The sequence below is a fragment of the Pipra filicauda genome, unplaced genomic scaffold (genome assembly GCF_003945595.2).
Source record: "Pipra filicauda isolate LSUMZ 115617 unplaced genomic scaffold, ASM394559v2 scaffold135_size2527700_pilon, whole genome shotgun sequence".
NCBI lineage: Eukaryota > Metazoa > Chordata > Aves > Passeriformes > Pipridae > Pipra > Pipra filicauda.
This window is the reverse complement of record NW_024103829.1, coordinates 464,647-491,041: the sequence shown is the minus strand read 5'-3', so window position 1 is coordinate 491,041 and position 26,395 is coordinate 464,647. Positions and strand designations below refer to the sequence as shown.

Genomic DNA, 26,395 nt, shown 5'->3' with positions numbered 1-26,395 from the left:
AAGCAGTCCATTTTGCTAGAATAACACTTCTTAGGCACACTGACAGGTAAAAAGTATGTGTATTGTTTCCTAAAATTTCCTTCATTTTCTCTAAAAGAATACAATAAACAGCGAGGAGGAGAAAAATCAAAGAAGAATTAACTGAGCAGGAATTCAGTAAAAAGGGAAAAAAAGTAAATTAGTGTAAAATTCAGTAGTGACAGTTTTAAAATTACCAGAAGACGTGTTTCAAGCCACAAGAACATGTAAAAACAGATCAGAAAAAAACCACCAAATGACCCTACAGTATGCCAATTACACTGCAGAGTTATGTCAAACTGTAGTCCTTGAAAAAAACAGAATCAGACTTGAATAGGTAAAACTTTGTCAAAAAAAGGGATTAGTAAAAGTAATTTTTGCAGTTTCCTCTAAAATTAATTAACATATAAGTACACACTGTTTAATATTGTAGATAGGATTCTGAAGCTAATAACAGAAAATTAAACCAAAATAAAGGGAGGAAGTTATGCTCGTGAAAAAGTATACGAGAGGAAAGCCAGGCCTCCACTGGTTATTCATTTACTTGATGATTTCAGGAAGATCTCCTGATTTTTACATTTAGGTTACTATTCCATAAAAGATAGCAAAGCCTTCAAGTTCATAAACAAGGTTGTTGCACAGAACTGACTGCAACATAACAAAATAAAGCTGTAACTTACTTTTTCACCAGGAGGCCCAATAGGACCTTGAGGACCAGGAAGCCCCTGTTAGAAAGAAACCAGTGTGAGAAAGCAGGGAGAACAATATACATACATTCACCCTACTAAAGGTCCCTCATTAATCTGTTTAAACACACTGGCAAATATAAGTGGCTTTTTTTCCCCTTACAAGTTAGATCAGTTTTGTGTGAGCCTTTTGCACAAGCCACTATTCTGGCAGTAGGTCTGTAACAAGATCCTATTCAGAACCCTCCTCCAGGTGTGGCCATTCCTGCTGCATTCCAGGAACACTGAATGAGTCATTTTTCTCCTGAATGAAAAATCCCTCTGAAAACTTGCTTAAAAACTCTGCTCCCACTGCCCTCGGCACATTTGCAGCATTATTTATAAAATCCTTGAAGCTTTATCAGTTTTGCACATGGAAAACTAACCTTTTAGTAATTTCCATTTATTAAACATTTGCTGCACATTACATCGTATTTCTTGGGAGTTATTTTACACTTACTTGTGGGCCTGGAATTCCTTGCTGACCAGGAGGTCCTGGTTCCCCTTGAGGACCCTATCATGCAAAAAAAATAGTAGGGCATTAGGTTTGCATTTCTGCACTACAGATCTTCATTGTCAGAACTAAAAGGAATACAAACTCATCATTGTTCCTCCCTCTTTAAAGTCTACCACCAACTTTCTATCCAGCATGATATTTTTTCATGCTAATGAATATCATGACCTTTTCTTTAATAGAGAATAACTGCCCACACATAGGACCTAAGCACTGGAGTCCATGGTGCTAAAGGAGCTTGAGAGAAATCATGGTTAGGCCTTCTGGCTGAAAACCGAGAAACAGAAGGGTTCTCTTTTCTATATAAAATCATAATATTTTGACAGAAAAGTTTAATTAAATGGAATAGACGCTATAGTAGCAGTGTATGGGTGAATATAGAAAGGATTCTTAGAACTTACTCCCTTTCTAATTCCCAGTTTGCTACTCACCATGTTTCCTTTTGGGCCTGAAGGTCCATCAATACCTGCAATGCCCTACAACAAACAATATAAACATGAGCAACTTTCAGTGGACTTCCATTTTTTTCTCCCGGAAATTGCAAATACAGATCAATTCATACATACAGGTTGTCCGGGGGGACCAGGTGTTCCTCTGGGGCCCAGTAATCCCCGTGGACCCTGTAAGAGAAGAAACACTTATTAACACCTGTGTGATTTTTTCTGAACAGAGACACCCCTGAGCAGGACTGAGCAAAGGATGCAATAAGGAGTAGGAAGGATGAAGGGTGTTTAGGAAGAAAGAAAGAAAGGAAAAAGTTCACTGATAACAGATTCACCTCAAGGACACCCTATGTCTGAATAGGATGTCAGTGGAAGGGAAAGCTCTGATTTAGCTGCTATATTATCATTTCAAAAAAGGTAGGAGATTGCTATTTATATTTCCTGGTGCAGAATACTGGGACAGCATCTTCCACTAAAGTTTCAGCTGTATCTTGGTCTAGAAGTCTGACCTGAACAGTAGCATACATGTTTATATTCCTGTCTTTTGAAAACACGATGGTATGTCATATTCTATACTACTATTCTAAGTGTAAAATAGTGTTTTTATCTTTACTAAAAATCCAATAAATAATTAAAAAGTGCTAATAATTTTATTATAATAAATGCAAGGCAGTCTGGAAACCAAAATCAGATTTGTTCTTCTTACCCCTAGAAATTTCCACAAAAGACCAATGGCTATTCTCCTAAATAAGGTGAACAAGATTTGAGTCTATAACATAATCTATGTTATACTATGCAAATGAATATTAGTTTTTATCATTTGTGTCATCATTCATGCCATGCTGCTAAAGTAGGCAGAACTGAGTCTCCAGTCTCCTCATGTATAATATAGTCACAAATCACTAACACTCTGACTCTGTAGCAACTTCGTTGTACTTTGTGAGTAGGCAGCAGTACATCAGACATTTAGGGTAAAATTCCCCTTTCTGAGGCTTGATTTCTTGCCTGCAATGCAGAACCCTGTTCTGCAGTGACAGCACCTGCAGAATTCCAACTGACAGGAGTGGAAATTCTGCATGTGAAACATGTGAAACAATGAAGCAGAGTAGTGTGAAAAAAAGGGGTGAATCCAGGCCTTATTTTCTAATAAGCCGATGCTTAGAAAACCTTTTAAAAGAAACAGGGGCTTGATTATATTGTCATGTATCAAGGACTGCAGTGACTGATTTTACACAACAGGATAGGAAGTAGCCTTTGTGACTCTGAAAGTTGTATATACTTGGCTGGATATACCCCTGGTTGAATTCTAATTGTGTAAGTGGTGTTTCATCCCTAACAAAACTGTTAAATTGTTTGCTTTTCAGGCATAATCAGTATTCTCTCTATACACACACATGCAATAATTTTTATACCTGGAATTCAGAACAGTTTAACAGAAAGGAAAAAATCTGAAAGTGGTTTTTGTTTATAACAGAAACAGAAGAATAAGAAAGAATTGCTTACAGCTTCACCTGGGAGACCTCTTGGTCCAACTTCCCCATCTTCTCCCTGTTTTTGTACAAAAGGAAAACAAGTTTTAGACAAAAACTGAACATGTATTGTGACCATGTTCCCATTACCTCAGGATTCACTTTAGATTTTCCTGTGTGAACAGCAACTTACTCTTGATCCATCTTCACCAGGTAAGCCAGGAGGTCCTTGTGGGCCACGGTCTCCCTGAAGAACAAGGAAAGTCATTAAAATAACGTCTGCTGTTGGAAACAATAATGGATGGGAAAGGAAATGAAAACAAATGTGTTAGCTGAAGTTTGATGTGTCAAAACATGTCTTGACATGGTGATACAAATCTGTAGGTTACAGTACTTAGTAAAATCTTCCATTATATTAATATAAAAACAAATGAGCTTTATTGAAAAATTAATTATTTGTGTTTGCAAAATGTCACTCTGTAACATTTTCTACTGTTACAAAAGATAGTGTTACCCACATTTTCCTTTGTCTCATCAACACCTTCCCGCTTTCTCTACACAGTGTATTACTGCCAGTAAAACAAGGCTTGTGTACATGGGTCAGAAGTTAATAAACCTATAGCTGGGCCCTGGAATATACATAGAGAAGTTTACTGACCCCCTTTCAGACCCACACACCTTGGCACCAGTCACTAAGAGCCTTGGGACTGATTTGTCTGAGGTTTTGAAAGGCAGCCAGATTTCCACACTTCCCTTCAGAGGTTTGGGCTTTTCAAGTCTATATACGCAGAGCCTCAGTAGATTCTGGACCATACTTTTAGGGTTTATTTTTCTTTCCCAGTTCCTAAAGAGAACTAGTGTGCTACGTAGCTCAAACACCACCGACTCACCTCCTTGTGGGCCGTGGGCTTTTAGACTGTGACTTCCTTCTGGCATTGGACAACAACCAAGTATTTATGCTGTTTACCTTAATTTTATCAGTGTCTCCAAGGAGCCTGACCACTGCTGTGGATTCTGGTAGAGATATATGGAGTCACTGTTTAGTGGCTCTGTTCTTTACACTTTCAAGCCTTCCTAGGGAATTTTAGGTAACTTCCTCATATACCCAAGAGTACATCCCCCAAATAGAAGACTAATGCACCTAGTAAATCTAAATAAGAAAAGTTCAAAGTCATAGATACTGAGGTTAAAAGAAATATTGCACCATGTAGTGTGATCTGCTCTACACTGGAAATCAGGGAATCTCATCCATGAACTCCTGTCTGACAACTTGTGTTTGACAGAGGCATAGCCTCAGAGAGACATCCAATTTGCAACTCATAGGTGCAATATGACTAATTCTAAAACCAGTCTAAAACTTCTACTCTAAAGATATGGGTTTTCAACATCTATTCTTTTACAGCTGAAATATAACCACAAGAGAAAAATCGCTTCCCTTGTCTTGTTGTGCTTATTATTGCAAGCCAAAGACAACTGAACATTTCCATTATATGTCAGTATATGTGACTCCAAGAGCTACAGCCATCTGATCTGGCTTTGAACTGAGCTGCTTTCACAAAGATCACAGTGCGTACATTTACAGAAGATCTCCGCAGAAACACAAGAAAGTAGTGATTTTTATATAGTGGGATGAAAGAACTGCTGAAAAGAAGTCATTATTTTCATTATTATTTTGCGAATTTCAATCCACAGTTATTCTTCTATTTTAGGGGGAGTTAATTTTTTTTTTTTAGGAAATATGAAACAAGCTGAATATTTAAAAAAAAAAATTATTATTTTGTGACTTGGAAGGTGCCACACAGACAATTCTAGTATTCCAGATTGGAAAGCAGACACACATTCCCTGATTCAGACCAGATTTCTGCTCAGCCCTCAGAGTGCAGCAGTGGCAAGTGCTTAATGCCGAGCCCCCTCTGCTGTTCACCTGCTGAGCACGCTGTGTTTCAATTATGACATGTGCTGACTGCTTTACACTCTTTAAGAGGGGACGATGAAAGAGGAATAAAAAAATTCTTTATGACACCAGAATTTCTTTCCCCATTGCGAACACAACTCAAAGCAGTATCCTTAGATGCTATTAAAAAGAACTACTTCATGGTTCAGTAGCCAACACAGTTGAGATTTTCTAGGAAATGCAACTGTGCTTACCCATTGAAGGATGACGTAATAATTTCTTGGTCATCAAGCTTTAGCACATATGGAAATGGTTTTGTTGACATTCCCATTCACTGTTTCTTTTATGGTGCATTGCACTTACCAGGACAACAGTAAAGAAGGGACATTCAGGCACATGGTTGCTAGCACCTACAATTAGGGGTATAATCTAAAGCAGAAATCCCTGATTGCGATTATTTCGACACTATGTAGGGAAAGATGAAACCTCATCCCATAGATTTGTATGACATAAGGAGCAAGTATATTATTTGTTTTAAATATTACTACAAGTTTTCCTAACTTATCTGACCCGACTGTGATCTTTCTTTAAGTTTCAGTTGCTGGAATAAGCCACACTAAAAAATTCAGTCTGCAATTTAAATATTCATATACATTTTGTTGAGCAACCTTCTCAGCAGGTTAAAATTTGTCATGGTCCTGATACAGAAACTTCATGTTAATTTCCTTTTCCTATTACTATTTCCTTTACAATGACAGTTAAGTCCAACAGGCAAATTCCTTAACTAAGAAAATTAGAGCAAAACCTAGCTGAAGATGTGATCTGAATTCTTTAAATTTATTTAAATCATTACTATATATATAAATAGTTGTCTATTGATTGATATTACTAAAAAAGTTTCATGAAGAATGCATTGCCTGATGGTACAGATACTATTCTGTAGCGTGAAAAGCATGAAACACCCTGTTTTAACTTTCCCCTTGTTTCTCAGTGCTATTCTTAATGAAGAGTGCATTATTTCTGTGACAGTATCAATTTGGTGTTTTATAAACATACATATTTCTCTTCTTACCCTGTTACCTTTGTCACCAGGGAGACCAGGAAGACCATCAAATCCTCTGTCACCCTAGGAAAGAAGAAATCACAGCTTTAGCAAATGACTGTTACATTATGTATTGCTTACTCTGAATAAATTGCACCTTCCCTCTATAAGTTAATTTCTACCCTTGATTATATGTACACTTTTGTTTTTAAATTAAACACATGGGGGTGATCATATAGATCAAATTCACAAAATTTGCTTCTACGCATTGTAGCAAGAGAAGATGCCAAATCAATTTTTTCCCTGTGCTGTAGTTACGCTATTTATAAAAAGAAGTCCACACTGAAATTAAAATCTTGATTCTAGTTGCACTTTGCAGTTGCAAAACTGACTTTACCATTACTGATACTCTGTAACTGGAAACTGACTCAGAGAGAGAGGAATCATGCCCCAAGAATCAAGTTTCTTCAAGGTCAGACTACTAGCCATTAACATTAATTACCATATTTTAAATGGATGATTCATTCTCAGCTCTTGCATCTGACCCAGCTATCTGACATCTCAGTATTTTCACTTAAGAGAAGAATTTTGGGTTGGCCTCGATGAAACTGTGGTACCTACATAAAATCTGTCTAATCCATTCCAAGACTGCAGTAAAGCCTCAGGTCTTATTATTATTATTTACCTTTGCACCAGGTTCACCTGGCATTCCTCTGGCACCATCAGCTCCAGGACGTCCCTGCAAAAGCCAAAAGGGGCAAACATTTGAAAATGCAGTGGAATCAGTTAATATTTAATAAAAACTATTTACCCAGAGCAGAACTGATCCATACGCTACCTACCCTTTTGCCAGCTTTTCCACTTGGACCGGGGGCACCTTGAACACCACGAGGACCCTGAATTTAAAGAGTGCAATTCTTAGAATCACATTAATGTCAGCTGAAAGTTAGTTAAAAACCTCACCTCAGGAACAAGATAAGATTTTTTTTTTATACACAAAGCTGCATTGTTCCCCCAGGAGATGGATTCTGGTTCCCAATTTCCCATTAGTTTTAAAGGAACATGGGCATCCAAACTGGCCTTAGCACTACCAATTTTAACCCTGGTTTTCATGAGATGGCACTATCCATGGCATAATTCATCCTTTTAACGTAAAAGTTTCTCACACTCTTTCCATGACTTTGGAGATCTCAGTCCTGTAGCTTCTTCCTCTCAGGCCAAAATTATTTAGTCATATTATAAATATTTGATGAAAACTAAGAGTGCTTATTTCAGATCCCTAACTTATACACAAACATGAGCTGTGCTGGTAAACAGCTCACATGCTGCCTTAGCTTTACACAACATGCTTTTAAGTAGAGGGAGAGTGAAAAATCTGATTTCACTTTTCAAACATATGTTACTTTGACTGATGACTGTGTGGGCACGACTGTAGAAATTTTCTCATCCTTCATCCAAATGCCGGTGAAAAAAGCAATGGTAAGGGCCAGCCATCCAAAAATAATTTCAGTGCTCTTTAACATCACTACATAGCAGTTTATATAGTAGTAAGCTGAAAAGCAAAGCATGCACTGGTTCCTAAAGATTTATTCTTGCTATGTCACGTCTTTCTTGAAAATAGGCTCTCTAATTATGAATTAAATTCAACCTCCCTCACCTCTGTATGACAGAGGCCCGGGTCATACAGTTACAGACTAACGTGATTATTGAACACAGAAAAGGGCCTGAAGTGACAATATTAAAACAGGTTTTCAAGTGATAACTCTACATGTGATAAATGCTCTTTGTTATACAAAGATTGTTACTTTCACTTTTCAAAATGAACAATCAAGCTATTGATTTTAGTTAAGATTTTAATATTGATCAAGCTATTGAATTTAATTAAGACAGTATCATAAAAGCTATTTGTCTTCAATTGCACGCAGAAAGCATATAATTGATTGATTTCTTCTAATTGATATGAATACATTTTTTTTAAGATAAACACTCAAACATAACAGGGAATATTATTGTACCTGGGGACCTGGTTCACCACTTTCACCCTTAGCACCTGCTGCTCCAGGTCCACCCTTGATGAAAAAAAGCAACATACATTGTGTAAATGCACAAAAGCCTCCTTAAATTAAGAAGTTACTTTCTATTTCTATACATGAATTACAGGGAGCAATAACAATCTTCTATTCAGCAGGAGGTATGAATTTACCGTTTGAATCTACAGATAGTCATGATATATCATTGTCTAGACACTGGTTCTAGGTACGTAAAAATAGTTCTTCCTGAAGAGAACTCCCATTGATTTGAAGAGATCAAATGTAACTCTTTGTTCGATATTAATATTTGAGAGCTAAATATGAGCACAGTAAGAACATAAGTAATGCAAACAGAAGTGCATTCATCATAGGAAAGGCAATAGAAGCAAAAGCCACCTCTTTTTACCTTTATCTATTTCTGTGTTGTACAGAAAATAACAGTTCAATCTGAAGATCACTATAGTCAAAGAAAAATACCCTGTCTAATCTTGTAGTGAACTTTTAATCAAGTCCTTTGTGCATCTGGCCCTGCAGAAGTGGAAAATCTATATAACTACATCTCTTTATTATTATGAAATGATGATACAGATTTTAAGAGTAAATTTTACTGATAAAGAGACCTAAAGGAGATATTCATCCAAGGCAAGATACTGTACATGGAATCTGGGGCAGAACTAGTCAAAGTAAGTTAGTGGTCTCATTAAAACAGACAAAACAAACCAAAAAAATCTTGACATGCACACACAGAATACAGGTTCAGGGAAAGAACATACAGGAGTTTGCTACTACATGAAAAAGAATTTTTGCATTTCTGGCCTTTGAAACGGGTTGTGACTCGATCTATGTATTTAATATGAAACACTGCAGACCTTTGAAAATTGATAATCCTCCTATGTTCACCATCGTGAACACTGAAAGAAAGAAGTAATCTCATGGTTTGCCTTAGTGCTGAGTCTCCCATCCTGGAGTGGAAAGATTCCCACAGACCTTGTAGGTATTGAAAGTCAAGTCCTAACCAAAATGAAAATCAGATCCCAAACTAGTACTGGCAGTGGAAAGAAGATTGGCTTTGGTAGGTGGTGACTGTCTCTTTGGGTTTCTCTGATGTAAGTTTTTTTTTAAATTAATATAATTAATTACATTTAATATATGTAGGCAGAAATTTATTTTGTATGCTGTGTTAACTAAGCATGGGAACTCCAGACTCGGTCGAGGTTACACTGGGGCTTTGACACTGCTATGGTTAAGGTTTTTAGTAACTAATACATTTGTAAATGTACCTTTTATTTCAAAATACAATTCATACTAGGAGTAAAAGCTCCAACTTTTTCATTCTTAAAATAAGCTAGGCAGACAAACAATTTACAGACCAATAAACTTGCTTTTGCAACTGTAGGCAAAAAATGTTGCTAGATCAAAGAGTTGGATTTCTAGAGCCTCCTGGTGGTTTAGAAGCAAAACAACTATCAATATTATTCATTTGTTGAACTTTGCATACAGAAATTCATGAAGGTTTTTAAAACATGAAAGCATGAGTATGAGGCCAGGTTAAACCACTGTCAATATTATAACAGTTTTTACAAAGTACTCCTTGCTTACAGAAATTTTATAGTTTTTTTGTCTATCTAGACTGAATGTTACCCTGCAGGTCACTTGATTTAAATATACTGCTGGAAATAGTGTATGAGCTTATTAAATAGACCAAATATGTTTGACTATTTGTAAGTATTGCATATCTAATCATGATGAATCAGGAGTCTGTGAGACAGATTCTCTACTTGGTAGCAACTATTTACTTTGGAAGAATTACTCTAGAGAAGAATTGCTATTGTACAGATCTGCTTAAAAATACAAGCAAAGTATATAGACTTTGTATAAATATTAAGTTTTTTAACATCCACAGGGCCATTTCCAGGAGTATTAGGAGTCAAGTAAAATTCACGACTGAAGTAAAAAAAAGTATAATTCTTTTAGAAATCTGCATGGCTCTTAATTGCTTAAAGGAATGCCTCTTAAAAACTTTCCAGATTCCATTTAAATATTGAGCAAAGGTGATTCTCCACACACTTTATTATCTCCTACTGTAGAGCTTCATATTTACCACAAGAAATTGTATGAATATTATTACAGAGATGACTGACTGTAGAGACATATGTAATTATCTATGTAAAACTATTTACTAGATTTGTAAGTCTACCAGTGTGCTCTATCCAAACACCACAAAATCTACAATAAAAGCCAATTTAATATTCAGGTTACATTGCAGACCTTGAATAAGAATACAAGCTATGGTTTTAATTACATAATATCAATTTCAAATAAAATAAGCACAAATACAGAGGTGTAGGCAAGACCAGAATGGGATTCATGGCCTGCATTACTGTGTTCTTAAACCTCTGTCCCTGTTTTGTTTACATACCACAGGACCTGGTCTTCCAGTGAGTCCCATAGGACCAGGTGGACCTCTCATAGCAATCTGAGAAAACAAACAAACAGAACAACAGGTATCATGAAAAAGCTGCGAGCCAGCATATGTATTCTACATTAATACAATTCCACAATGTGTTAAAAAATAGCCCCCATCTTTGACTTCACATCCTGCATGATATAAAACAGATTGGGTTTTGGAGCTGTACACTTGTGGCAGTTTTGTTTGAAGGTTCCTTGTGCTCACCCTAGCTTGCTGAAGAATGGCTTGTGCTTGAGCTTCCTGAGCTGAGATTGTAGGGCCTTTCTCACCATCTCCACCGAAGCGGAACTGCAAATACAAACACAAGAAAAGGACTCAGAATTTATCAAATCAAATTCATATTTGTTTTTTTGCTGCAACTGTGCAAACCACTTCAAAGACAAAAGGTCACAGTCTAGTTCATTCCACTGACTTCAGAAGATCCAGGCCACTGGATCCAAGATGAATATAAAGCCATTGGTAATAGTTTAGAATTGAGGTCTAAATCTAATCCCTTAAGAGCAAATATTTTTTTGATTTCATAGGATTTTGGTTTTCATTTTATTTGTTTGCTTGCTTATTTGTTTCAAAAAGAGGCCAAAATAGACTCTTAATTTTCTGCAAAACTTCAATAAAAATGGCTATCAAAATTAATTAGTTCTCCGTACGTTGGTAGTTACCCACAGAAAAAAATGCAATTTAATTTAGGGCAGACTTAAATTTGAAAAATGTTTGATATCTCAAATAAAAGAGTTCTGTGTCATTTCTGACAATTTCAAAATAAATTACAGAATAAAACTTAAGTACTCATTCTCGTGGTTCTGTTACTGCTCATGGAACTGCTAGCAGAAGCTTTGCAATGTTGCAGAAATGTTAAGCTGCAACAAGAAGCACAGCTTTCCAAAGGTATGGCATAGGCACACTGGATATCAGGGCCGTGAATCTTTCACTGCCCACAACAGTTTATCCAGCTTGCCTATGCCCAGAGTTGACATGGATCTTTTGCATATATACATACACTTAGGAATAATGAATTCCATGCACATAGTACTTTTCATACCACAAAACTGCAAGATCCTTTAACAGCTTTGGGCTTGTTCCTCCACATGCTAAAACAGATGGTGTTTTGCTTTGACTCCAGTGGGAGCAGAGCTGGCCATGTGCATATATTTCTATTCAAAGGATGCACTGACTCTTCAAAGAGGACACTGAAGTCCAATTTTAAGCATGGAATGCTTAAAATTCTCCATGTCAATGAGACTTGAAAGCACACATGCCTGTTGGGAGTACAGGTTCTCTGTACAACAGCAAACTCGTTGTTTAGGACATACAGTAGCAAAAAATAGTTACTATTGAAAATATAAGGAGATTTGCAGTGTCTGTAATTCATTCATTAGGTTCCAATCTGTCAGCCATGCAGGAGTTAAAGCATATGTTTTGTTTCAGGAAAAAAAGGCAGCTTATGAACTTCAAATGCTTAGAGCGTACAGGAAACTCTGTTTCATCTCTCATTCCACAGACAAAATACTTATACATTTCTCAAAAGACATTTCCTCTTTTTGTAGGCTGGTAATCATAACTTACCGGCAACATTAACATGGTACCTGGGGGACCTGCTAAACCATCAGCACCAGGAAGACCAGGGCGACCAGGTGGACCCTAAGAGAACAGAGAGATGAGAGAAAAAGGAATGAGAACAAAAAGATAATTACGTAAAATAAACCTTTTGAGTCACATACTTTTGAGTCACTTACGTACATTTACACTCATAGAATAGTCTGAGTTGGAAAAGACCTTAAAGACCTAGTTTCAACCTCCCTGCCATGGGCAGGGACACCTTCCACTAGACCAGGTTGCTTAAAGTCCCATTCAGCTTGGCCTTGAACACTTCCAGGGACGGTGCAGCCATCCGGGGAACCTGTTCCAATGCCTCACCACTCTCACAGTCAAGAATTTCTTCCTAGCATGAATCTAAACCTGCCTTCTTTCAGTTTAAAAACATATCCCTTGTTCTATCATTATGTGTCCTTAAAAAGTCTCTCTCCATCTCTCTTGTAGCCATCTCCCTCACCCCCCAGCCTGTCTACATAGTAGAGGTACACAAGAGTGGTGTAGGGTAGGAGAATTGCCTCCCTGGACTTGTTGGTCAGGCTTCTTTCAATGCATCCAAGGACACGGTTGGCTGCAAGTGTATGTTACTGGGTCAGGTCGAGCTTCTTGTCCACCAACACCCCCAAGACCTTCTCTGCAGGACTGCTCTCAGTCCATTCTCCACTCAGCCTAATTGCTACAATTATTTATTCGTGTCATGTGTCTGTTCCATGACAGGCACACAATGTGCTTAGTCAAGAATTTCCTTATGATGAATTCAGTAGGCAGACAGTTACAAAACTAAGTACTATCAGTAGTTATTCCATTACAATGTGTTAAAATTACCATTTTATAAGTTCAAATTCCAAAATATTTAGTTAATCTGCAGGAAATAAATACTAAAGAAATGTGGATGCTGACTTACTAGCAAGGTGAAGCATTGTTGGGGTTTTAACATTATTTCATTATTCAGGGAACTGGTAGCATCTTCTCAACATCTTGTATGCATAAATACAGTGTGAACATGCTAGACTTGAGACTAAACTATCTCATAAAAGACAGGAAAGTTCTTAGTAGTACATTTTCATGAAATAAATATATTTAGGTTGTTTTAAAATTGTGTTGGTTGTGGTAGTAAGGAAAGACTTATGAGAACGTATAACACTAATATAATAGCTTACATTTAAATTATTTTCATTACTGGACAGGGTTCTTATGCCATATATTACTTAATATGGCCAATAAATTCTTCCAAGATCATCTAAATATTGTCCATCACCTTCAATATTCCCATGTGTATTTTGATTCTGCAGAGCCTGTCTTTCTCTGTATTTGCACATATTATAGATGAGGCCATACTGTTTTTTTAAAACTCATTCAAATCCATACGAAATGTTTGCATCTATTACTTATTATATTTTAAAATACATCAAAACAGAGAAATATAAACAAATAGGATCTTCACTTTCTTCCTGTATTTACAGTACATATTTCTACCACTAAGGAAATGTTTGTCCAGATTCTCAGTTGATTTCCTTAGCTGAATGAATCAGCCTCGGTTGCACTGAAGTTTCTTAACCTATGTGGATCTATTTCAGAGCAGGATCTAACTCACTCTTGTAGCAATTAGTGCAAGATACCCCATGAATACAGAGGATAATGTTTGTTGACTTACCCTTTCACCAGGGTCACCTGGAGGACCAACAGGACCTTGCAGACCTGGGGGACCTGTAAGACCCTACAGAAAATGAATGACACAATTATGCTGAATGCTTGCAGCACTTTTGAACTTTTTTTTCTTTGGAAAGTTATGATTAATATGTATTTGGATAAAATAATTAATAAGATGGCTTTTTTTTTTCTTACAAAGATTCATAGTCAACATTCAAAACTTAGATATTCATGTGCACTCAGCTTGTAGTATGCAGTCACTGAAAATGCTAGAGGTGACCCTTTTTTACTCCATTTTGAAAGTGCTAAGTCTGATATACCATTTGGGAACTATAAGACGACTGATATTGTGTTTAACTCATGGACACAAAAGCAGAGTGGATAAATTAAATGAAATAAAGGAAATTGTGATTAATACACTTACAGCAGGTCCTCTTGGTCCCGGTGGTCCTTCAATGAGCATACCCTAGGGGTGGATGAAACATGACGTTCACTTTACTGTGTCTTATAGGAAAATATAAAAAATCTTTTTATCTGAACTGCTAAAGTTAACATTTCTTAGTGTTTTGATAAACTTTTCCAGGAATCTTCTCTCTAAAGTTACTAGAATTAAAATCTGAATTGTTGTGTGGCTTTAAAAGTGAGAAAGACTTCTAGACTGAAGACATCTCCTAACAGTGGATTTAAAGTAATTTCTTTTAATGCTGTTGAAGAATTTGATGTGAATAACTGACTATTCATATGTTATGGATCTTATAGCATCTCCTAGTTCCTTTTTTTGAGAGTAGATGCTAATCCAAATTCCAGGTCATGGTAAGTCCTACAACTATGTGATCCTCACTTATACTAATTGGCTTTCCATAGGAAGGAGGACTGGGCAAACTAGCTTGAAACTAATTGTAGTATTATAGATCTAAACTAAATGTACCTTGCAATGGTTTAAAAAAGTCATGTATTTTATGAGCTAACACTCTTTGAGCTTCTTCACAGATCATGACTGAGATGTCACAATCTTATTTCAAACTTGTTCATTATTGTACTCCTTTAAATTTATTCATCAGTAACTTCACCAAATTCTAATCCTGAGACAGAAATACAGAATTAAGGAGCTTTTCGATCACAGAATCCAGAGGTCACAATGACATATCACAGTATTTTTTCAGACTTCAACTTAAGGTAATTTTTCCCTAGGTAATTCTGTACTTAATTTTCCATGAAATAAAAACCAGATTAAACTTTAATTTCCGCTTGCATCAAATACAAATTTGAAAGCAGTTCTTGAAAATTCTAGAAGAGTAAACCACACAGGCATTCAGTTTCTGCTAGATATTATAAAATGATTATTTTTGTATAATTTTTTAAATTCAGTTAAATTTTAGTTTCTAACCATCAAACATTATGCTACAGTAAAACTTAGTCCTAATGTAAAAGCCACTTAGCTACTATACTACTGTTTAAAGATGCATAAACTACTGATACATTACTGTGCTTATGACCAAGTTGTAACCTCCAAAGAAACCATTTAATTAAACTCTTAGCAATATGATTGCATCAGCGCAGGTTAAACATACAAGAATTCAATTAACCCCTCAGAGGGACTTCCTTGTCCTTGCTGAAACCTGTAGTCATGGTGTTACCTGTGCCTATGCTGAAAGTTATCTTGAAAAACTGAAAGTTATGTTGGTAGATCTGTCCAAGCTGTAGATACTAGATGGTCTGAAGAGTAGATCAACACACTGTTTTCCTCTGCACAAGAAGATTCTCATTGTTTTATGGAACATGTGGTTAGTACTTCCTGTGACCAAAAGAGTAGGCTGGAACAGGCCACTGTCTGTAATCACTTGATACTATCCACATTACAGGTGAGTGTTTCAGAGATCATGGATAAGGTTGCTGTTATCCTATCATGAGCAACGTGGTTTGATAATGATGCACCCACAGTGTACATATGTTATATAGTGCTACAGAAAAACTCACCCACATTTCTACTTACAGGTTCAATCACAGCTGGTTCTCCCTTTTGGCCTTTTTCTCCATAAGCCCCATGTCCTGTCACCTGGCCAGTAAAAACGACCCCAAAAATGAAAATAAGTAGAAGGTCTAAGGACCTGTTACAATAAAAAAACTGCAGCAACCTGTAACTGAAAGCTAAAGCTGGAATTGGTCTGTGCTATAAAATATACATCACAGGCAAAAACCATATAAATAAAAAATACATGAGAAATGGAAAACGCAAAAACTGTATGCATACTTTTCAAACTACTGGGTACTGTCAATTTTTACTTTTTGAATGAGATGCAATAGTGTGCATCCCATGCTTTGCATTAGGACTTCGGACTTAGAATCTAAAACTTCTGTGTGCAAGCCACAACATTGTTTCTTTTTTTATTTGATTGGAAATATTCTTGGCAATTAACAAAGATTCCTCATGACTTTCTGAATTAAGCAAGCCTAAAGTAAGAGGGAAACAAAGATCCCTTGGTCCAATATGGACAGTTCCCTTCAAGTTCCTAATTTCATTCATTAGAAATCCACAATATGTAAAGTAGTCTGAGAAGGGGCTGTGATTGCATGGCAAAAATGGGAAAGGAGTTAAATGGCATTGTGAACATTAAATAATATGTCCCAGACAGCCAGATATACCTCCTAAATACATGAATTAGCATCAACTGCCAAATTCTTTTAGGATCAGCTCTATAGGAAGTTTTGAGTTCAGGATTAAGATAACAGAAGTGCCTAAAAATAACACATGTTAATGGCAGAAACAGACAGATTGAAGTTTCAAACAAAGAAAAGGAAACTGTTTTTTTTCAAACCACGAGATAACGTATTTTTCTTCAGAAGTAGCTCTCTTGATTGCTAATATATTCACTAGAAATTAAAGTTCTAGTTCTGACCAGTTGAAAATTTGAAATGTTTTTTTCTATTATTATTTTTTTTTTATTTCAGTAGAGTGATTTGACATTTACTCTAAAATAGCTGGAGATTTTAAAATGTTAAGGATAATGTTCCAGTATTTCCATATGAAATATTTTGGACTGGAAAAACAGGTATAATTTCCTGTGCATTTTGCAATTATTTATGAAGGCACAGATCTCACTAGTAATAATCAATAGTTCATAAAAATCAAGTAGCAAGAGGTATAGATAATTATTTTTTATTAGAGTAACATAAATTAGTTGTAAAGAATGACATTAGGGTCTCCATCTTTGGAGATATTGCCCCTTTTTGAAAGTTTCCAGATACTGAATACTTTCCATCTTGCCTTTTTTCATCAAAGGTAGAACTTCAGTTCTTCTAAATACACCCATATGTCAAAGGAAAATGATATGATATCTCTGGTTCAGCAGATGAGAAGGCACAGGCCAGAGCCTGTGTTCTAATTCAAGATTCCTGACTCCTTCAGCTTTGTATCAAGGCATTTTAAGTTGAAATTTACACCAGGGGATAGAGTCTACACAGTCATTTGTTTAATGCAGGCACAAATGGTGCCTTATGGGCTCTTTGCTTTGCAGATAATCTGACCTTTTCTGTGTCATTCTGCCACAGTGTCCCCATCTGGGCTAGAAGGAAAAGAGTACACTTGTATCACATTGCACAGATAAGGATCATTAAAAAATACAATGACCCCAACAGGGTTTAGAAAGGAGCAGTAAAAGTAGCATGGGTTTCAAGGTTGGCAGGGAAAAGCAACCTTACAGCATTTGCTGTTATTTCTTGGATCCTTCGTAAATGTAAGTTCTGACTTCGTGAGGAGAAAATAAAGATAATACCGAGCAAATACTGCAAACAAAATTATCTTTTTCTATTATATTCAGGGTCTTCCTGATTAAAAAATCGAAATGGGAATTTTTTTCCTTCCAGTTTTAGCCATATTACTTTTCTTTGCAGCTTCCACAGTCTGGTAAACTGGTAAACAAGGGTCTTGGCACAACTAAAGGAAAGTTAAAGCCTTGCTGTTTAGCCTGTGATTAAGTCAGGGGGAAAGACAGAGCTATAAAACTCAGAAAAAAGAGCATGATTCACAGGATCCACCATGTCATCCTATCTTTCTTTATATATACAGAGCTGTTAAATCACTTCTGCAGGATCATAAACCTGTCACCATTGACTAAGCTTATTTTCATGAAAGGATTCAGACCTTCACCTTCCCACTCATGAATCTTCTCCTTGGAAAGTAGCAAAAGCCATAGGATTCTAGATACTTACATGCATTTTAACTTCTTGGGGTAATCATATAAAAATATTAATTATAGCACTTACAACTGCATTAGAACTTACATTCTTTCCAGCTTTAGCTCTAGTTTAGACAGATTTTTAAAACTGTTCATTTTATCATCTATTTTTTTGAATTCCACCTTTCTTTCTTTTCCCTCCCATCTTCAGCCCTCCCTTGTTCCCTTCATCAAATGAGACAAGAATCTTACATTTAATAAAAAAAAAAAAGTTCAGAAGTACTGAAACAAGAGGATGGCCCTGATTCAAAGCCTATCAAAAGTGAGAATATATCTAATAGTTATCAGGAGCTCTGGATCAGGGTCTGTGCAGTTCTGAGACTGTATAATTACAAAGTAATTGCTAAATTAAATTAATCTGCATTATGCCTCCAATCAACTTACGCTTGTTTCTGTGATATCGGTCTCTGCAGGAACACCTGGACCAAACTCCTCATTAGTGGAATCAGTTGGTTTCTCTTCATATTCTTTATATTCATAAAAATCATATTCGCCTAAATCTCCATCTACCAGCAGATCAGATTCACTGAGGTCTACTCCTCTGCTTCCATATTCAGTTGCCTCAGTTTTTTTATCATAATCCTCTCCAGTTATGTATTCTTCAGCAAATACTTCTTCAACGGGATTTTGCTATTCATATCAGTAGCAAAGATTTGGAAATAGGAGGAATATGTGGGTTATTGTTAGTAAAGCAATGTAAGCATACGCTGATCCACCATGATGACTTGTCAAAAGAAGAAAGAACAGTAGAACTACAGCATATTGTCTTTTAATTAGAGTCTGAAGGAATGGAAGTGCAGCCTTTCAGAGTAATTAAAAGATCTTTGTATAAGTAGTACAAAGAAGTAATGTTTTCATAGGCTTTGGCTTTTTATTTCCAAAACCACTGAATTCAGTATATCCAGTACTATGTGTACTGTTTGCTTAGTGTTACTTTAGTGCCAAATATAGCTAAATTTCCCTGCTTGGTTTCACACTTACAAGCATTCGAATGAATGAAAATATGCAATGAGCAACGAATAAAGTCAGGTCTTTTTACAATAGCAATGTGGAGGAAGTGCAAGAATCAGTTTAGTTAAGCCCAGTCTGTTTCATTATTTTATGGCTATAAATACTGCTGCTGAGATTAAACTTCTTTTCTCTTATTAATGATTTTACAGTTTACTTATCAATAAAAGTCATGGTTCATATGTGTCATGGTAATTTACATACTTTTTGGTCTAAGTCAAGTACCACATGCAAAAATCAGATTAATTTTAACATTTCTGGAAACTAAGTTTTCATCTTAAGAGTATGTAAACTGTCAAACCAAGCAACCAACTTAAAAGCACTAAAGTAGTTTAAAAGAATGCTATATTTGAGATGTACAAAACCATTTGTGAAATAAAAGAGGATTGCTTTATTCTATTATAGAGGTCTCTTGAAAGGATAATTTTGAATGAAATCAAATTTCAGATATTGCTAATATGATATGGATATTCTAAATTATCAGACAATATGAACTTGTATGGTCTTAAAAATATTAAGAAGCTACTCACCATACAGAGTAATTAAAAAAATCTTGATTTAATCATGCTATTGAAACATACTGCAATTAAAATAGGCCAGATTCTGATTTAACAGTTGCCTAATCCCATTACCTACAGGAGCATGACTTTTGCCTTACAACCAGAGTAACCACAGATCTAAACCAAATCTAAGCCAAATTTAACCTTTATGCAGAACAGCTCTCACCAAGGAGAGCATTTAGCATTTTCAATCTACCTCATTACAACTCTATGATTGTAAAACTGGCTTATAAATGCCCAAGAAACTGAATTATTTAGATATACCTCTGTCAAACAACTTGTGAGAAGCAAACATGAGATTTCACACAAGAATTCTTTACAGTAGAATGAGTAAAACATACCTTAATTCACCTTCACCTTTCAAGATTTATAGGATGGAAACCAGAAAAACAAATGGGGACTCTTTTCCTCTTTTCGAATATTCAGGGATAGTGGGGGAGGGGGAGTTTTGTACATCTTTTAAGCAACATATCTTAATTTTGAAAGGAAAAGGTAAAAGAAAAATGAAAACAATATTTTTTACAATCAGCCATCATTTTTCTAACACTAGCATTAATTAATATGTGGACATATTAATCAACATTGGCTTAGGTGTAGTAATTTTAATAAAATAATGTTTAGGCTTATCATTGTGGCTTTCCAAAAATGTCTTTTCTAACACAAGTAAAAATAATAATTTTATCTTTTTGACAGTTCAAAATATAATGTTTCTTTTGACTAGAACAAATGAAAAGCTAGTAATTTGGTTTTGTTAGCTGAAGAATTGTGAAAAGCAAATGATGGCTTCTGACTCAACTTCCATATGCTGCTATGGTTACAGCAACTCTTTGTCTTTTATGCTGCACCTTTAGAATTAAAGGAAAAACTAGAGAACCCACTTCCTATTAGATCAGGAGGACTATGTCTAGTATCTAATCTGGTTTATGCTAGACATAGCTCCATTCACATCCACACTGAATGCAACAACCCTACATTCCCACAGCACATATCACTGAATGATTTTCAGAATTGTGAACTCTGCAATCTGAAGATTCGGCAGATCTCTACAGAACTAAAGGGAGTTCTGCCCAAGAAAACAGTACTTTCTGACATTGGCTGAGAAAGCATAAAACCACATTAACTGCTGTTATAGTATGTATCTTTTACATAGACATTCATCTTTTTAAAATGTGTTTCTACTTTTTTGATCACCGGCACCTGGTGGAACAAGTATTTTCTCGGGAGTCTTTATTACCTCATTTGCTTCAGTAGTTCTGGAGGGAGCTTCTGTCTGGGGCCCGTAGTCATTTTCAGCTATGCTGTACTCTTGAAAGCCATCAACAACATTTGCCTAGTATTAAAGAAAAGTAAATGATTTTAAAAAATCATGTATGAAAAGTTCAAGAGGTATCACTTTTATTCAGGTTATGGTATTAGCCAGATGTATTCATCTAGTGGGGTTAGGTAAATTTTTTCTTATTATCAGAGATCTTCCAGTCTTGGTCTGGGAAAGATCTTGATTATTTCTTGGCTACCTTTACCCCTAGTTTGTCTTTTGTTGCTGCTTGATAACTTTTCTTCTTCTTGGATGCATATTTTTCAGTTTTTTTTGTTGTGGCCTTTTGGGGTTTGTCCTTTGAGCTAGCGGCCACTGTCCTCTTCTTCTTTTTGGCCATGGCTTTCTTTTTCTGCAAACGTTATGAAAGACGGAATGGAAAAACATAAATAAAATGAAAAGAAAATTGAGATAGCATGAATGAAAGAAGGGTAACCAAATGCGAGATGAATGCTGTCAGCCGTGAGACCTTCCATCTCTAACTGAAAGCAAGTGCTACAGAGTAAAGGAATGAGTGAAAGGAAAACATTAGGCTTATATACAGAAGACACAAATTGACAAACCATGTGGTAGGGGACAGCTGGACACCACACAACAAACAGATCAGATTTTGTTACCTCTGTTTGTGCTACTGTCTCTTCGAACAGTGGGAGTCCCTCTGTTACAGAATCAGTTTCTTTATAATCTGCATCCCCATACTCATAGTCATATTCGATAAAATCTTCTGGTGTGTACTACATTGTAAATGGAAAAATATCAGGCATTCCTATGTTAGTGGTAGCATACTAGATTAGCAATACTGGAAAGTATCTTAACCTTTACTTAGGAATAAAGTTTAACAAAATTAAGTTAGTATGAACAATTCAATATAATTATTCATTGGGGGGAAAAATACAATTTCTTATTTCTTTCAAAGCACAATACAAAAGTAATAAAAAAGTAAGTAGTAGTGCCAGGAAAAAACTTCTCTTATTGGACTGCAAAGAAGAATCAACTATAATTTTGATTACTGGGAGCACCAAGAGATCTTAATGAAATCATACATTTATTTAATCTTTAAATTTCAAATAATTCCTCTTTCTACCTGTACTCTTTTACTTGTATTTTTTTCAGGTGACCAGAAGAGCAGAGATGTCAATATCTGAGATGAATAGGGTAAATCATTTCAGATACAGGAAAGAAGCCACAACTCACAAATAAACATGGCTATCTTCCTGTTGTTTGTTGTAGAGTTCTGAAAACCAGGGTGGCTCCACGGTACACATTGTCTGAGCAAATGCCTCACTGGTATAATTTCATTTCAGATTCAACTTCTGCAGACTGCTCCACAGATCTGCATCTGTAATAACTAGTATCAAATGAAGATTTGGTACACAAAACTTTTATAAGAGAAAATAGCTTTAGAATTGGCTTGTGTAATGTTGTGAGCATAACCTAGGGCGCCAGAAACTCCTGAGCTGTACTCGTGGCTGTGCTATGAAGATACTGGTCTCGATATTATGTGCACCAAGGACTACTCATCACAGCTGAGAAGAAAGGGCCACTTCAAACAATCTTCCACTTGAAGCTACAGGAACTGGTTAGTCTGGTAAATTAAAGCAGTCTCCTGGTTGCTATCGGTTCACTTTATGTGTCCAGGGACTCAAAAGAAGGTGGAGTTGTGGCCGGAGTCTGGATAAGTGTTTGCTTTCCCTTGCTTAGGAAGAAATACTCTAATGTGCCTCATGTGAACTAGCCACTTCTGAAATCTCCTCTCTCCTGTTACAAGTCAGCACCATTGTCTGTAAAATGAAGACAATATCTGTTTATTTCATTAGATTGATGAATTAGTACATCACACTTCCAAATGGTCTGAGGATTCATAGAAGCCATCATCATCAGAAAGAGATTGGCATTTTAGAAGAAATTACAGATGAAATTAAAACAGATCTCCACATTCCAAAATATATTCTACCACGTGACCAAAGCACTGGTTTAACTGTTTTCTCTGGCAATGCTTTTTGACAAAATTTTTTCCTTATGATTTTAGTGCACAGAAGTTGATTTCCTCAGCAATTATAAGACTAACACTGAAAGGCCTTAATTGCTTAAAAATCCCTTTCCATGGGTTTCTGTTACTTCACTTCTGTGGCTCCTCAGAGGCTTACTATGATAAGAACTTTATTTAAAAAAGAAGGTACAGATTTTTTTTTCAGAAGTCAGATGCTTTTTGCTTGATTGTCCTTTTGATTATTTCTACCCATGCACATATAAATTGGTTAGTTATGAGATACAATAAAGATAAAGAAATGATGTAACATTTTGGTACTTGTTCGAAACTATACTGCACATTAACAAGAGCATTTCAAACTACATTTAAATAACAAAACATCATTTGAGGTGGAGAATATCCTCTTTGGGAAGTATATGGACACTTTGTATCTGTCTCATATAATTAATCAATGCTTTGTTTTCATCAGTGGTATCTTTGGCATTACCGAGGTAAGTTGATACTATTTATACTTTTCAAAACCAGCAGCATTTTACACTTAAACATGGCAAGCAATATATGATTACTCTCTCCTTGTTCAGCAAATTATTATTCAGTGCTAACCCCAGTGAAGTCAAAGAAACATGTTTGACTTATAAGTAGTATTGTCCAAGGGCTCACGTGCAGTGGTGATATATTTGTATAGTTCCGTCAATATATAAAAACATGTTTTCCGGCTTGTGCAGTTCTGGAAATGCAACTCAAAACAGCTTGTTTCTAATGAAGAATGCCAGTGCCCTCCAAAAAAGAAAACACAATGGCAAGTTTCTAGGAAACCATACGCAGCCACATAAAGGAATCAAAGAAGGAACCACATGGATAAAACCAGACTTTTAAAAATAGTTACTGAATAGCACTGGAATTGTGGTATGTCTTTGAGAATTATAAAAATGTATGCAAATGCATAAAATCTGATTCATTTATCTTCTCTAAAGAAGTCCATGCAAACTAGGTTTATTTATGGAAAAAAAAAAATCTCTCTCTATATTCAGTTATTCCACCCTAACAGTGATAACCCATTACATACTTCTAAGTGCTTCCTCAGCCAAACCACACGAATCAAACACTCTGCTACGCAATTTTTATTTGTACCAAAACAATAGACACTACCTATGTTAAATAATATCCAATATCTTAAGGGGTAAGTGGAGGAACATTTTGAAGAGAATTACTGTGTCATTAGCCAGATTTAAATTTAAATATACTGTTAGGAGTTTGTTTTAATAACTTACAGACACATAGATTCCTTTTTAGTAAGCATTGTAGACCTATTCAGAAACTGTTAAGTGTTCATTCCAGCAGTCACTATGACCAATTAACAATTTAAATATAGCTCTGAGTTGCTCAGGATTATAACTGTTTTGCAAATCTCAGTAGTATGGCTTCTCTCATGGTAAGCTGAATGGCTGTGCTGAATTGTGCCAACTATGTGACTAATAAAAATTGCAACAGTGGGTTACAAATAGTTCTTCAGAGGCCATAAACTAAACAGAAATGTTGACTGGGGAAAAAAAAAAAGAAAAGAAAGGAAAAATATCTGTGTCAATGTCAGTATTAAAATGTTAGTATTAAAAAAGAAAGTGGTGAATAAATTGATATTTATGCTAAGAGGCTTAGTTTGAAAAGTCAGACATTTATGAATGAGAACTAGAAAACATACAAACCAGTGCAAATATGTGGACAGATCTATTATGTCATGCATAATCACACAGAAAATACTTTTGGGTGTTGTGCCTCACTCCTTTCTGTTAAAGACAGTGAAACTTTCTTGACATATGCAAAATGTGATCCAAGTGGTCGCACTGATATTCAGGCACACAGACAGAAAGAACATGGATGGGTGAGAAGTGGGGAATGACAGTTTCCACACTGGTTTCAGATTACAGCCAAGCAAGCAGGTAAAGATCCTCCATTTTAAGAGCACAGTATCTGAGGGGTATTACGAAAATTCTTGAATTTACAAGCTCAGACATGTGGTCACCTTACTGAAACCATATTCAAGTAGTTTCTAAATCTCAGTACTTTGCAGTCCTCCTGATACAAGGAGGAAAAGTGAAAATATGCAGTAGTTCTAAACTTCCTATAAGATAAATCTTATTCTTAGCAATCCTTCCTTTCCAGACATTCCCTTCTGAAACATCAGCAACCCTTTTTCACACCAGTTAATAGACTAAGAGTATGTTTTGTACTGTACTGCACTGCATGGGTCCTGCTGTAAATAGTGAAATACAGATGCAAAACTGTCCAGGTGTATTTCCTGAGGCACAGTCTGTCCAGATAGAGGAATGCATCTCTACATCCCTAACTGGTGTAAAGATACACTTTAGAAAGATGATTTACTCACAGCATGAGTTTATCAACTCCACCTGATGAAGGCTATTCCCTATTTTTAAGATGAGACAACAGAACTATTGAAGGACTGGTCAGTTCAATGAGTTAAATTTACAAATACCAGGGACAGGTTTAATGGCTTTAGTCACCTGCTGTGAAGCTGGCAACTCACACTTACCCTTCCATCAACAGTCAAGACTGGATATGTGGCACATATCCCTTCTTTTTCTGGAGCTACACAACCACAAGGTCACCTTTATCAGATAACCAGAGAGAGGGGTATGATCTATTCAGTTTGAGGCCTCAACAAAGCTTGAGAAAAGTGTCTTTACATTTTGGATGCTACCATTCCTGAGTGCAAAACCCAGGCCCTGCTATTAGTTCACAGAATTTGGGGAGTTCACAGAAATGTCATGGTTGAACTGCTAATCAAAGAAAAGACAATAAGTAGACTCTTGAATATATAAGAGAAAGCATCTAGAATTTCTACATTAATTAATGCAAATGGAAAAGTAACTTCTGCCACTTTCAGAGTTTAATCAAGACTACTAACTCTAGCAAGAAATCAAAGCATTGAAAGAAAGTAAGTATGACAGGATGACGAGTATAGTTGAAGAGAGTGTAATTTGGTTTTTTAGCTCTATACCAAAGACATTACTGGCCAGGACTGCAGCCAGAGAATCAAGAAGCTGGAAAGGGATTTAAAGGAGCATTCGGCTTGTGGATCATTCTGATGATCCTCCTATGAACACTGACACAGCCAAGTGTAAAATATATACCTACCACAGATATGCAGTGTTACTTCAATCCTGCTCCAGAGATCTGCCTATGAAAGTCTACCTAAACCCTAATACTGCTATATAATGGAATAGTTACAGATCTGAGAAATCAGGGAGAGAAAACTCTGTTGTTAGCACCAAGTGCTCACAGTTATAGCAAAATATATATACTGCATTAACTTTCACAGTGGTTTCACATGAATATCAAAAAGATGGACTCAATAGGTGGAACTTGGTGAGAGATTTTAGCTCAGAGATGTCAGGTAACACACCCTTCAAATGTGATGCAATTT

General features: G+C 36.0%; 1 protein-coding gene across 3 annotated transcripts in view; it reads right to left on the bottom strand.

The window, feature by feature from the left end:
• COL11A1 (collagen type XI alpha 1 chain) overlaps positions 1 to 26,395 on the bottom strand; it is a 136,960-nt gene that overhangs the window by 70,059 nt on the left and 40,506 nt on the right. For 2 of the 3 annotated variants that reach the window (XM_039378330.1, XM_039378328.1), the window contains exons 6-25: positions 21,581 to 21,697; positions 21,169 to 21,315; positions 20,883 to 20,978; positions 18,465 to 18,710; positions 15,839 to 15,901; positions 14,270 to 14,311; positions 13,850 to 13,912; positions 12,169 to 12,243; positions 10,810 to 10,893; positions 10,555 to 10,611; positions 8,121 to 8,174; positions 6,948 to 7,001; positions 6,791 to 6,844; positions 6,136 to 6,189; positions 3,363 to 3,416; positions 3,204 to 3,248; positions 1,824 to 1,877; positions 1,689 to 1,733; positions 1,204 to 1,257; positions 699 to 743 (exon numbers count right to left, since the gene is read on the bottom strand). In XM_039378330.1, the coding sequence (XP_039234264.1) occupies positions 699 to 743; positions 1,204 to 1,257; positions 1,689 to 1,733; positions 1,824 to 1,877; positions 3,204 to 3,248; positions 3,363 to 3,416; positions 6,136 to 6,189; positions 6,791 to 6,844; positions 6,948 to 7,001; positions 8,121 to 8,174; positions 10,555 to 10,611; positions 10,810 to 10,893; positions 12,169 to 12,243; positions 13,850 to 13,912; positions 14,270 to 14,311; positions 15,839 to 15,901; positions 18,465 to 18,710; positions 20,883 to 20,978; positions 21,169 to 21,315; positions 21,581 to 21,697 (1,503 nt within the window). The remainder of the gene's footprint in view (positions 1 to 698; positions 744 to 1,203; positions 1,258 to 1,688; positions 1,734 to 1,823; positions 1,878 to 3,203; positions 3,249 to 3,362; positions 3,417 to 6,135; positions 6,190 to 6,790; positions 6,845 to 6,947; positions 7,002 to 8,120; positions 8,175 to 10,554; positions 10,612 to 10,809; positions 10,894 to 12,168; positions 12,244 to 13,849; positions 13,913 to 14,269; positions 14,312 to 15,838; positions 15,902 to 18,464; positions 18,711 to 20,882; positions 20,979 to 21,168; positions 21,316 to 21,580; positions 21,698 to 26,395) is intronic. The other variant, XM_039378329.1, reaches the window with a different exon arrangement.